The sequence below is a fragment of the Ammospiza nelsoni genome, chromosome 3 (assembly GCF_027579445.1).
Source record: "Ammospiza nelsoni isolate bAmmNel1 chromosome 3, bAmmNel1.pri, whole genome shotgun sequence".
Classification (NCBI taxonomy): Eukaryota; Metazoa; Chordata; class Aves; order Passeriformes; family Passerellidae; genus Ammospiza; species Ammospiza nelsoni.
Genome location: NC_080635.1, coordinates 100,856,054 through 100,869,143, shown reverse-complemented (window position 1 = coordinate 100,869,143; position 13,090 = coordinate 100,856,054). Strand labels below are relative to the sequence as shown.

Here is a 13,090-nt window from a genome sequence, read left to right as displayed (position 1 = left end):
GCTGACAACAGAGGATGACAGGAAATTATAACAAATATCATCTTTATTCTTTGGACATTAACTACAGCCAACCTTTCAAATTGTAGACTTTATTTTTGTGTAAAACCTTTGTAATTTGTAAGTGAAATAATTTTTTTTTTAATCCTACCTTGAAAAAAAATGGATCTACAAATCAACTCAGTCCTCCTGATCCCTAAAAATCCATGGATTCTGATATAGGGATAAATTGGTTCTCTGTCACTTAGGATTTATTTATAACCTATTCTGTGATTCTGAATTTATGAATATTTTCCCCAAACTGCCTTATCTTCTTGCAGTCTTGAGCCATTTATTGAAGTTCCACAACATTATAGAAGAATTCAGGTAATACTTATTAAAAAAGCCAAACCTGTTTTCTTTAACATCTTTGCTAAGAAGTTGTTAGCAAACAGATTGTTTAAGGAGATTATAATCTTGTTTAGATCTGGTATTTCTTTCACAAAAGAAATTACAGAAGACAACAGGAGAATAATTTTCTGCCAAAATATGTAGCTATTTAAGAAAATTTAGGTAGAGTTTCTCAGTTGCCCTTTCCTTTTACACAGTATTTTTCCATAAACAAAAGGAAATTTACCAGTTAGCTTTACAGAATATGAGTTATCTCTAGGAAGGCTGCAGGAAGAACACTGATATCCAGTGCTGTCCCTACTTAACCTTTATACAGTCTCGACTTGTTTCTGCATGTTAATGCAATACAATATGGAAAATGTTCTAGGGCTTCCTTTCCTTAATGGATCACAGGCTTCTTTCAGTCAATGTCAAAGATTTTTCCACTCCAATGTTTAGCTAATTTGATGATTTACCTCCATTTATAATTTTGTAGCTGCAATATTTGAATCTTGCAAGACTTTGGACTTCTTAGAAAGAAGTTCACAAAACAACACTGTTACTGTCAAACATGAAGGAAATACATCACTATTGTAGACCAAATAGGTTTTTATTTGAACACAACACATTGGTTACTTGTTCTTGATTTCAACCTTCAAATAATAATCCTGGATGGTATTTCATGAGGACTACCATAAATCCATATTATCAGGATGAAATAATAAGCCTTTCAACGGGTGCACTCATATATGTTAATTATCCTGATCCTAATGGTAACTTGGTTGCTTTACTCAGTTCCTGATATGCAGCTCAGTAGCTCAGTCCTGGCTGTGGTTTGGCAGCTCCCTGGCAATGCAGACACAGCCCCTTCCATCCTGCCGTGCTCACTCACAAGGTCTGCACCCATCTCCTCACAGCTACCACAGACACAGGGGTGTGCTCCTCATGCCCTCTCTCCCCATCACTAACATCAGAGTTAGGCAGTTTGGAAGTCAGCACGTGCCTAAATAAAGTGGAGTAATTGTGGCTGGGCTATGGGAAGGGCGTAGAGTAAGGGGGTAGAGATCACTTGGCTTTGTGCCTGTAGCTCCGTCACTCTGAATGGAGGTTGAGAACCTTGTTAGGCTACAGAAACATTGCCAATATCCTCTGTGGTGAGGTCAGATACACTGTGCTTCCTGAGGCTCTTCATTTATTCATAGGAAGATTTAAGATCTTTGTTTAAACACTGTAAGATAAGCCAAATAGGAAAGAGTTATATGGTGCTACTTAATTTTCTAACAAAAGTTGCTGCTCTAGAAATACCTAATTTTTTTCAGTTAGAATGGCTCTTGAATACATGCAACAAGGCTCCAAACAAAACAGAATTTGCTGATTTAACTACTAAAGAAATGCAAAAAACCCATATAGCACTACTGTCTTCTAAAGACTAAACTGTTCTACATATGAGGACAACACAGACAAAAAAAATTCTTAGAAATATTTGGACAAAAATTTTGCATTTTTAACTTCCCTTTCCCAGTGTTTTTCAATTATTTATTTTGGTATTTTACCTTGCTTTCTTCTTTGTATTGCAAACAAAACTAAACTAATTGGTAAGTGAGTTAAGCCAGACAAAATGTTTGGTTGGTGACAAGTGTCTTGGAGTGATCTGTAGCATGAGTGAAATTACGTTTTCTGGTGGTCCACATAAGTTTTCAGGACCTCAGAATTGTGGCTGACCTGATGGTGGATGTGTGGAATGTGTCACAGCTTTTCATGGAAGACCTGAAGACAGCTGTTAGTTAGAATAATCAGACTATCTTGTTACTCTCTAAAAAATTAATAAATTTTATGTTTTTCTTAAGGCATAGGTGATTAACTGCAAGGCTTCTTCAGAAACAGCAGTGAAATATACTTTTAGCTAGCACTGAACAGCACATGCAGTCTTGGGTAATTTTTCACACTATTTTCCTGAAAATCAATAGGAAAAATGTTTGCATAAACAGTTTGCTTGCACTGACTTAACCTACTTTTTCAAAATATTTCTTATGTAAGAATATTTCACAGAACATCATTTTACTGACATTTTCTGCCATTTTTTAAATTTAGACAAGTAATGGCTACAAAGTAGACTTGGAGACAGGAATACTAAAGGACACTGCTCTGCTATAAAGCTTTATTTATTGAAGTCCATCCTCAAGGAGTTCACAGTAGTTACCCTCACATAAAATGTGATGCACAACTGAGAAATTAATTCTATCTACTTTGCCCTGGATCTCACTTACATCAGGTATGACCTGCTCACAGCTTTGTATTATTAATCATTTCAGCAAGGCATAGAAGAATTTCCTGGAATAGTTATATAGTATAATCTATAATACATAATAATCTATAATCACAGTTATACCAGCATAAAACTATTTATAGCAATGGAAAGTATTTTCTTTTCTGTAGAGATATTGACTGACCAAAGCAAATTAGTGTAATTACATGCAAGGGGGGGTAGATGGAAGATTTTCCTACAGTGGTACACTCACACTGATGTGACTGTAACATGGAGAAAAACCTTAATGCCATACTATATCACTTTGGTCTGTAGAGTGGTTGTAGCACATCGATAAAAACAATTTATAAAGATCTTGAGGCAAGTCTTTGGAGAGGAAAATTAAACCCTTTATATCTTGTTATACAATATAACTTGTGGTTTGTAAGTAACTGTTGAATACCACCAAACCTGGAAAATGTTACATCATCCAGACCACAGTCATGGGAAAAGATGCCAGGGTAATAAATGTGTCTAGGATTGTGTATTTGTGTGATCTTATGTAGTTAGGAATGATGACAAGAATTTGTACTTTTTGTATTGTGATTAGATTCACACTTCAGAGTCCACGGACAAAGTTGTAACTGAGCTGAATTTTTTTTTGTTTCCAGCAATGACATTTGTCTTCAGTCAAAAATCTCAAATATCAACTGAAGTCTATTTAAGAGCCTTTATGTTTAAAGGTATATAACAGAGAAATATAAGTAATTCTTCCATTCATGCCATTGCATAATAATACCTAAATGTCCCTGCCATTCTAAAGAATAAAAATGAAAAACCAAGCATAAGAATAAATAACAAACTTCCTGTCTCTATACAGATACAATTTTCATAGGAAGAAATGTAAAATATTTTCAGAAGCAAAGACAATCTAGTGTTGCATTTTTCTTTGCTATGTGACAAGCCAAAATGTAGGCATGCTTTTAATAAACAGAAGCTCCTGTTTTTAGCAAGAGCAATTAAAAAGTACACCATCTTAATATTTACCACTAAAAGGCTAGACATGACAGGACTTTTTTTATTGGAATGAAGAGTATCATAACACACACATAAATGTTTTGATTGCCATTATACCATGATCACTATGCTGATACACAGAGAAAAATTGCTGGAAAGACATTTTTTTTTATAACTGTAGCTGAATACATTTTTGTGTATTAGTAAAAAACAAATGCAGAGATAAAACAGGAAATAGGAAAACCCCCTGAGATGCAGCAGAGCTTACCTGACCACCTCCCAGCAGATCTGCTGCTTAGCTGTCCAGTGCCTGTGAGTCCCTGAAATAGTGAGACAGAATAAACTCAATGTAACCATCACGTAGCCCACTAAATTCACTTTAACACTTCAAAGGACAAAACATACTCATCATAAACTATTCAAACAGAGCTAGCATGCAACTCCAGCTGCAAGAGATTTTGTTCACAAACTGAACAGCAATCGGCCTGTACTTTAGTCGCATCAAAAAAGTAAACCAATCACATTGACAAAAAGCCACTGTAAACAAAAAGACTGTACTGAAAGGATTAACAGTTTTGGCAACCCTACCATCAAGTCTTCTGTTCTTTTTTTTTTTTCTTCATCAAAATTTAGGTTATATATTTGTTGTTAGCAAGAGTTGCATTACTATTATTGTTAATTTTAGTTCTGTTTATTACCTTGAGGGTTATATATTGTAGAATAATTTTGTTGTCACTAGTTAATGTTAATTAGTTGTTTTAATAGCCTATATACCTATTTGTTATCTTTTGGTAGGTTTACTTTTTTAACTATCAGTAACTTAATAACTGAGAATATTTTACATTACTGTTGCATACTCAAAATTACAGAGTTACTATTAGTGTTACCTGTTTAACGTTTAGTCATCCTTTGAGTCCTGCGACATATTTCCTTAACAATCATCAGCCATCAAGTCTGATAGTCTCAAAAGAAATATCAGCCCTCTAAACTGCCTTCAAGGGCGGTGATATTTAGCACTGAAAATTACAAATAAAGTTTTTGAAGTTGAGTACCAACAGCTGGGCAGTGACACTGATGATTTGTTTATCAAGACAAATTGTTATATACTACGAAAAATGCAGTCAACGCACTCTTCTGAGTGAAAACAAATAGGTGAATCTATGCAATGCTTACATGTTGAATGGGATATTTAATGTGCGGGGAAACTCAAAGGTTGAAGAACTAGCATTTAGACAGTCTAACAGTGGTAAGTGGTATTCTTACCTCTTTAAACTCCATTACATTCTCACGAGAGACATGCTAATACAAACAAGTCAATCAGAGTTTGTGTTTAGCAAGATCAAGCTTAAAGGATAGTTTAAAATCCATTTATTGTTCTAAAGCATTTTTTTCCATTAACATGTTATACATTAGTGGATACTAACCATGATTCATGTAACAGTTTAGTTTGTTAACTTTTATATTATTTAACAACCAGAAGTTATTAATACAACTTTTAAAGTCTTACACAAAAAATCTTAAAACAGGCTTGGGTTCATTTTTGTAATTTTTATATAAAAACATTTTAGGCATTTCTTGAAAAAGAAATAAAGCAGGCATTTAAAGCTAGAAAACAAGTAATTCCAAATTTAGTTTGTTACAAAAGGTTTCAGCTTTATTGACAAATTATGGCAAACATATTTGACAAAATTATGGTTTCCTATTTAGAGAAGCTTACACATGGAACTTTAAGTGATTTTTTTAAACAAATACAGGTTAAAACACTGAACAACTTCAGTTAGCTACATACATACAGTAGCTGCTTGTTTTCAACCCCATTAAAACAGCATTTAAAATTAAATTTACAAACTTAATATCGAGCATCTTAATCTAAACTAACATATATTAAAAAAGACAGGTTAAAACATCTTATCTACAGCTTGATTATTGTCTGGCTAAAAAAAAGAAAAAAATCATATTACAGTCTTTCAGCAACCCTAAACAGAAACTCAGCCTTAACTAGTATGTAGAGAGACTCAAGAGCTGTAACAGTGTCATGCTTTTTAGTTACACACAGCAATGAATACAACCAACAGAACATCATCTTTGAATAGTTTATAGACAATGTTTGCCAAAGGTTTTTTGTCTCTGTTATTTTAAGTCCGTGTTATAAAATAATACTAATGCCAATGTCACGCCAATGTTATAGGAAATACAAGTAGTACATAGGATAATAATGAGCAGTAATTCCTAGGATAGAAAAGAAATGGACTATTACTTGTCTTGTTGCTGTTTATGTGGAGACCACAGGCTATTAATTGTCTTTGAGATGAGGTCACAGATGAGGAGGACCTTCAATATCTACCATAGGGGTGTTCCCTGTATCCCCCTCTGGCTGACCTTGGAGGTGGTGCCTTTAGGCTGGAACGGGTTGTGGCCCATTCTTCTTGTGCTAAAAACAGAAGAGAAAAACAAGTTTTGTAAATATCTAAAATTGAAAGAACAAAGGGATGTCACTGCTAATAGCTATCAAAATTCTTGAGGGCTCTGGCTGAAAGCTTTAGAAAAACGAAATGAGGATGGTGTTATTATCCACTTCTTTATCCTCCCACAAAAAAACTTACAGAAAACTAACCTACTTCTCTACACAGGAAACCTGTCTATCTTAGGAAGAAAAAAAAGCCTTACTCCTTCACTTTCAGCAGAGAATGAATAACTACTGTGTTGGCGGTACAGTCAGCTCTGGAAAAATCACTGCATCAGTCTGCCAGTTCAGAATTTATTTGATGTTTTGAGTGTCTAGTATTTAAGTTAAAGCTGAAATTTGAACAGCATTTAATGCAGTTCAAATTCAGTTGGTATGGTAACAAGATGAGGAGTTGAATCATGAAAAGATAAGAAAGATATGTTTGATTTTTAACTTCCATTTGAGACTGAAAGAAAGAAAATAATGGAAGAAAAATGTGTAGAAGTGAAGCTACAGGAGATTTTACTTTGCAGTATCTTTAGAACACTTTTTCACATTTAGTGAATCAAATATGCTCAAGAAGAATAAGCTAAAAACTGTAAGTCTAGTTCAGTTTTTACATTCCTTCTACAAATCTTCTTATTCCTACCTGACATGATATTTCTGGAATTTAACCCTCCCAAAAGCACAATCAGTAAACTCCCTACAGTCCTGGTCCAGCAGTTGAACCCAAAACTTGAATTATCTCCTAAATCAGCCAGTGAATCAAATGATTTCTGGTTTTGTCTTCCACTGACTTCAACTGATCACATTTAGAATGACTAAAATGGAAATGCACAAGCTGCAGTGTATCATATCATGCCAGAGTGCAGCATTGCTGGTACCTGTTTTTTGCTAATGACTGCTGACCACTGGCCACTAAGAACATAAGTAGCTATTTTTTTCCAAAAAAAACCTAAATGGTTAAATCAGGTATCAAATATTCCTTTTGCAAAAATATGTGGCTATGAGAAATGAAAATAGAAAACATAAAAACCTTGCTAAAATTCTGAACGTTATTTCTTCTCTGCAAGATGTCTTCTCTGCAACTGCTCTTCATTATGTCATTGCCTTGAGGTATGAGGGGAGCAGCAGCTGTAGAGCTAAAGTGAGTTCAGGCTAGCATGAATGGAGTGGGCATCTCTGGAAAGGATCTGATAGCAGTTGATCTTGCTATGGAACAAGAAACACTCCTACTGTGATTTTTTGGTGCACTCCATTTATTTTCTTTCTCTTCGAGTTCTTCAGAATGTTCCCTTTTGAAAACCAGGGGTTTTATGGTCACATGAAACCAAAGTTTGCTGTGGAAAGCTACTGCCTAGAGGGTTAAAGAAGTGGCAGCCAATATGATATGGTTCTAAATCCTCAGGTCTCTCATTCCTACAGGGAATAAGTTTCTGTATAGCGAATTCAAAAATCTTGCCTCTGCAGTATATATCATTACACCCTTTAAAAATGGCATTTTGCTGTAAATTTTTTCCAGCTTCAGTTACCCTTTGCTGAAGTGTTACTACATTTGCAGAGAGGCCCTGGGGACAAGAATGATTATATGAAAAAGAAAAGCTTCATTTATGTAAATGAAAATGACTGAAGTAGTAAAAATATTCAATAAATGTACAACATAAAGACAAGCCAATTTCTCGTTCCTTTTTAGTCCCCTTACCATTGTCCAGATTGAAGTACCTTCATCTAAAGGTGAAATGTACAGTCCTTTTGGTAGTATTCATGCAGTAAAAAATAACTTTATATTAACAACTGGAGGAAACTGCTTTTCCTTGACTGTTCTTAAAGCAAATTGCTCCTGGGACTGTACCAGCTTTTGATGTGAAACAAAAAATACATCATAATTTGTGGTACAAGCCTATTATGCTCTTTTTTTCAGTAACATGCTAGACCTATTTCCTTGATTTCAAGCTTTAACACCATCACTGAAATAAGAATTGATAGTTGACAGCTAACAGCTCCTGTTGATATTACATGATAGACCATACTGTATTAACAGGTGAATCCATAGATTCACAGATCAGATGTGGAAGTTCTGGGACTGCAGCCTTTGACTGGAAAAACTCTGGTGTCTGCCACACATGCAGCAGAAAAGGATTATATATTTACTGTGGAGAAAGCAAGATGATAGGGAGCAGCACTATCAAGAGTCTCTGAACCACACTGTGCCAGTACATTGCTAGATGCAGCCACACCAAAACAGAAATCAGATTGCTAGTGGTTTCCTCCTAGAGGGGTTTTTAGTGAACAACAATACACCTGAATGCTAGTCATTACAGCTTTGTTGACATGAAAGCTGCTCTTTCATGTCTTCCTTCCAGGACTCCAAGGTAATCTTTTTCATTCAGCACCAAGGGAAGAAAGGGAGCTCCTGAGAATGGAAATCTCTATCTTTGGAAACGATCTTAAAAGGCTAGGGTCCTATCGACTACCTCAGCAGTCACACAGAGATTTAGGTAGCTCCTTGGGTAGCAGAAAGGTTGAAAGTTTGATTACCAGGCTGAGCTTCACTGTGAGAACAGGAGAAAAGTGAGTGAGTCTGGAAAGAGAGCCTGGACATATTTCATCTTTAGGAAGTGACATGTATTTCATCCTAAGAAAGTGACATGTCAATGAAATAGAAACTGAGAGACATTTCAGGTGAAGAGCAGGCAATAGATGTAGCTTTGGAGAGAGAAAGGTAATTGGGAGAACTGTGAGAGACTGCCCAAGAGCTGAAAAAAGTTGCAGAGTGGTTGTTGTGTTCTAACGCTGATTCCTTTTCCTTTTTTCTCATTCCTGGGAAGAAAAAACCTGTGGAGCCTGACCTTCCTTTTCCCTTGGTGACATCCAGACTTTCATCCAGACTTTCTGTTCTAGCAGACCACACTCATTCCCTGTCCTTTTCACTTCTGACTGTCTCCAGTGCTATCAGGGGTCAGACTATGGTTAAAAAGAAATCCACAAAAGCAGCTTAGTAAGTGAGGGCAAAGAGTTCAGTTTTTTCAGGAATTTCATGTTATTGGCAACTTTGGCATTCTTATTTAAGGAGAAATATTTTATGCTTTGCTTACAGAAACTAAAAATGTAAGTTATTGTAGCATGATGGAAACTTAAGAGAGTTTATGGGTGAGGAATTGGAGAGTGCTTGGGCTGAAGAATTGCTTTGGATATGAGTGTCATAATTACTTTGCTAAGAAATGTGAAGACATGGGCACAGTTCTTTTAATTACACTGCATATGTCTTCCAAACTGTTATATGCTCCTGTGAATTGGTATTTGAAGCTCACCTTTAGGATATAAAATTAATTCTTATTATCACAGGCAATCAGCACCCTTGGTTTATGCCTGATTGAATTTGCTGGTTAGTGTTTTTGCACTGCTTTTTATGGTTAAGATGGACTCTTATTTGCTTTACTGTGTTCATTGAGTTATAGAAATGATCCCAGTATTTATTACAGACATTACTGATACATTACTTGAGGGTGTCTTTAAAGGTTATTTTTTTGATCAACTGCTAGGAGAACCCATAGCTCTGTTTAAATACAGAATTTTAGTTTGTTTTTTTTTTTTTTTTTTGTTCTTACATGAGAGTCATAATGTAAAAGACAATTTAATTTTTAACTTGAGAAATTTCTCTGAATATGGGATCAAAACAGTAACATTTATAGCACAGAGATGTATATATATGAAGTTGTTTTTTTCTTACTATTTTACCTATGCATTATTGAAAGCACAGAAAAATTCAGTAGTCTTTCCATGTGGTGATTATCATCACATGCTAAATGTCTTTAAGTAAAAATTTGAGAAAATTAACTCTTAATTTAGCATTCTGCAAATGGAATTTTCCAGAATTGAATAAAAGTCTTTCAAATATGCAAAGATGAAAAAAATACAATATTTAAAGGGCAAATCACAATAATGGTTGAGTTAAAAATAAAAATATGTATGAATGGCATGTGATTTACATAGAAATATATTATTTTATTATTTTTTATTTATAGTCATTGCTTAGTCCTGGTACCAATCAAGACCCTATCACTCTTTCTTCCCAGTAACTTATTTAACATCTGAATATTGCCCACAATTACTGGGCACAGTTTTATGAATTTCTGGTCAATTATTTTGGAAAGGTGGCCAGGAAAAATTAGAAAGAGCTAATCTGATTAGATAGTTAAGATGTATATAATCATTAAGTAGTATAATGGTTCAATTTGATTTTTCATTTACCTTTTGGTGTTTTAGAAACAGAAGTTGATTTTGATTCAGAATAAAACAGTTATCTTTTCTGTGAGAAAAAAAATCTCTCATTACATATGTGTGGAGAGAGCACACTGCACAGGAATTTGGATTATTAGCTCTAGTCCTTGTTTTCTCAGTGACCTTGGACAGTTGTTCAATATTTTGTAGTGTGGCTTCCTCACTGGTAGAATGAGACAGGAATACCTCCCTCCCTGGGGAGTTCTGAGATGTAATTAATTGTTTGAGCAGCAAGAGAAAAGTGATATAGATGTGCTGAGCAGAAGACCCAACAGAAACCAGACATAGCTTTAAAATGAGAACTCTCAGAATGACTTTCTTTAGACAATTCAATTTGTGCTGTTTTTCTGGTAAGCCTCCATAGAAAGATGGATAGAGACAAAATACTATTTGTAAAGAGTTGGAAAATTTGTCCTGCACAAGCTAATGACTGAAGCTCAACTAACTTTGGCAAATCTAGTATTTCAGCCCAAGAATTCACACAGAAAAGGTAGCTGCATTTTTTTTGGGGTCCTAATTGGACAAGTATATATTATTTTAGACAAAAACCCAAGAACAGATTTTTTGTTTTGTTTTTTTTTTTTTTTTTTTTTTTTTTTTTGTTTTTTTTGTTTTGTTTTTTTTTTTAGGAGAACATGCATTTTTTTCACTCTTTCAAATCACAAATGGTGCCTTTCTTATTTGAATTTGGAGTTTTGAGAAGACAAGAAATGTTTTCAAAACACAGGCTCAAACCAATTAAGCTAGCTTACACCACTCTAAGTAGCCTTTATTTTACTAGACCTGCAGTATGAAATATGTACAGCTTAAAAACTAGAAATTAATGGACAACCTTGTGGTTTAATAGTCTACTTGCTGAACATGGCCACAGCTCTTCAAAAAACCCCACTACTGCCCCCATGCTCGATAGTACCTTCCCTTCAGGTGGGCTGGCAATTGTGACTGTGTGGCTGCTCCAAATTTGTGTAAGGGTTTAGAGCTTCCCTGGCTTGGGAAAAAATGATTTCTTAGAAGGCTTCAGCCACTTTTGTAGTGAACACCTGCCACAGACAGGGAAGGAGCAGCATCAGAGTACACTGACAGCTAGTTTGGGAAACTACAATGCCAGGAGGAATAAGAGTTTTATCAGTGTTGTTGTGAGGTGAGTGTGAATGTTACAGTGTAGAAGGAGTTTTATTTTTCACTTATTTTCAGTAGAAATTAATTTTCTATTACTTTATAGTCACGCAACATGAAACATTTTGTGATAGACTACATCTGGAATTAAATAGATGCATATCAATATTACAGGACTTTTGTCTTAGGTTCTCCAACTCTATAGTTCCCATGGTGCAAGACAGTGAAATTACCATTTGAAATATTACATAGGAAAGTTTTGCATGATTTACTTATTCTTATTCTGTCACAGAAAATGATTTATAATTCAGAAGTAATAGAGGAAGCACAATAAGCTGCTATAAATTAAAACCAGTCTTGTGCTACATGCAGAATTTTTCTTTCATTTTCGTAGCATATCTGGACTACAAAAGTTTTAGGAGATACAGACAGTTAAAAGAATGTGATGAGTTTAAATATCAGACTTTCTAAAGAATTACAGTCTAATTAAAACATTGATTTGACAAAACAGCAATAACTCTAGTATCATCCCCACATTAGTCATCATAACTGAATTCAAAATGTGCTCCTTTCCTTGCAAACTTTCGAAATCATGCTCTTATGAAAATCGTAAATCTCCTCTGAGGGAATGAATGCCACTTGACATACAGCTAAGGTGATTTCTCCAGTGATAGAATTGTTAAAATTTTGCAGAAAATCAAGAAAATGCTTTTGTCAGTTCATTCTGTCCCACAGTAGGAATACTGCTATCAGTAAGTATAGGAATGATTGAAATAGAAGATTAAAGGAGGGCAATTTATTTGGTGTATCTTCTGTCCATATGCAGTAGAAATCTTCAGTGCCTCCTGTTTCCAGTGGAATAAAAAAATTGAGTGCTGTACAGGAACACTCAGAATCACTTCTGAGTTCCCAGGGCTGGGAACTGAGCATCTTCCTCATGCCCAGCAAGAGACCAGATGCCTCAATCAGCCCAAAATGAAGATGGTCATGCAGGAGCACGTCACACTCCTCAGGACCATGGCACATGTAGCAAGGTTGATAGCCGGGACAGTGTGGGGGAATCAGGGCATCATTCATACAGGCATTCAGGTGCTGTATCAGTATTAGCACACAGTGCACACCAACAGGGATGAACTGCAGGGGGAAACAGCTGACACAGAGGACCTGATATTCACAACACAGCTTCTACAGGTATTTTTCATTTCAGACTGGCCCTAGTTTGAGCCTCTGGAAGTGAAATCTCACAAATAGTTGGGATTGCATCTTTTGCTTCAGTTTCAAACTAAAATTTATGTACTTTGAACCCACTCAGTGATGTGGAAAGAAGACCCCATAAATGCATACAACTGGTAAATCTGCTTCTAAAGGACACTCCTGCTCCCATGCTAGTGCAGAAGCACTCAACATGTGCTAAAGAGCCAGCCAGATGCTCTGTCAAGACACCACAAAACCTCCACCACAATGGTATAATCTGTGCCTTATTGCTTCTGAGATGCCTAACAAATAATAAGATGGATTAGGAAGTGGTTGAAAAGTCACATCCAGAGAGTAGTGGTCATTGGCTCAGAGTCCTGATGGACATGAGTGACAACTGGTGTCCCTCAGGAGTCCATACTGGG

At 35.5% G+C, this 13,090-nt stretch overlaps 1 protein-coding gene across 4 annotated transcripts in view; it reads right to left on the bottom strand.

Moving 5' to 3' along the window:
- The window catches only part of KHDRBS2 (KH RNA binding domain containing, signal transduction associated 2), a 340,127-nt gene that overhangs the window by 25,997 nt on the left and 301,040 nt on the right, over positions 1 to 13,090 (bottom strand). For 3 of the 4 annotated variants that reach the window (XR_009418061.1, XR_009418060.1, XR_009418062.1), the window contains exons 9-10: positions 5,886 to 6,059; positions 3,897 to 3,948 (exon numbers count right to left, since the gene is read on the bottom strand). Coding sequence is in view for 1 of the 4 variants with exons in the window: in XM_059468285.1 (XP_059324268.1) it covers positions 5,962 to 6,059 (98 nt within the window). In the remaining 3 variants the exon portion in view is untranslated. Of the gene's footprint in view, positions 1 to 3,896; positions 3,949 to 5,161; positions 6,060 to 13,090 lie in introns of those variants that run through there. The other variant, XM_059468285.1, reaches the window with a different exon arrangement.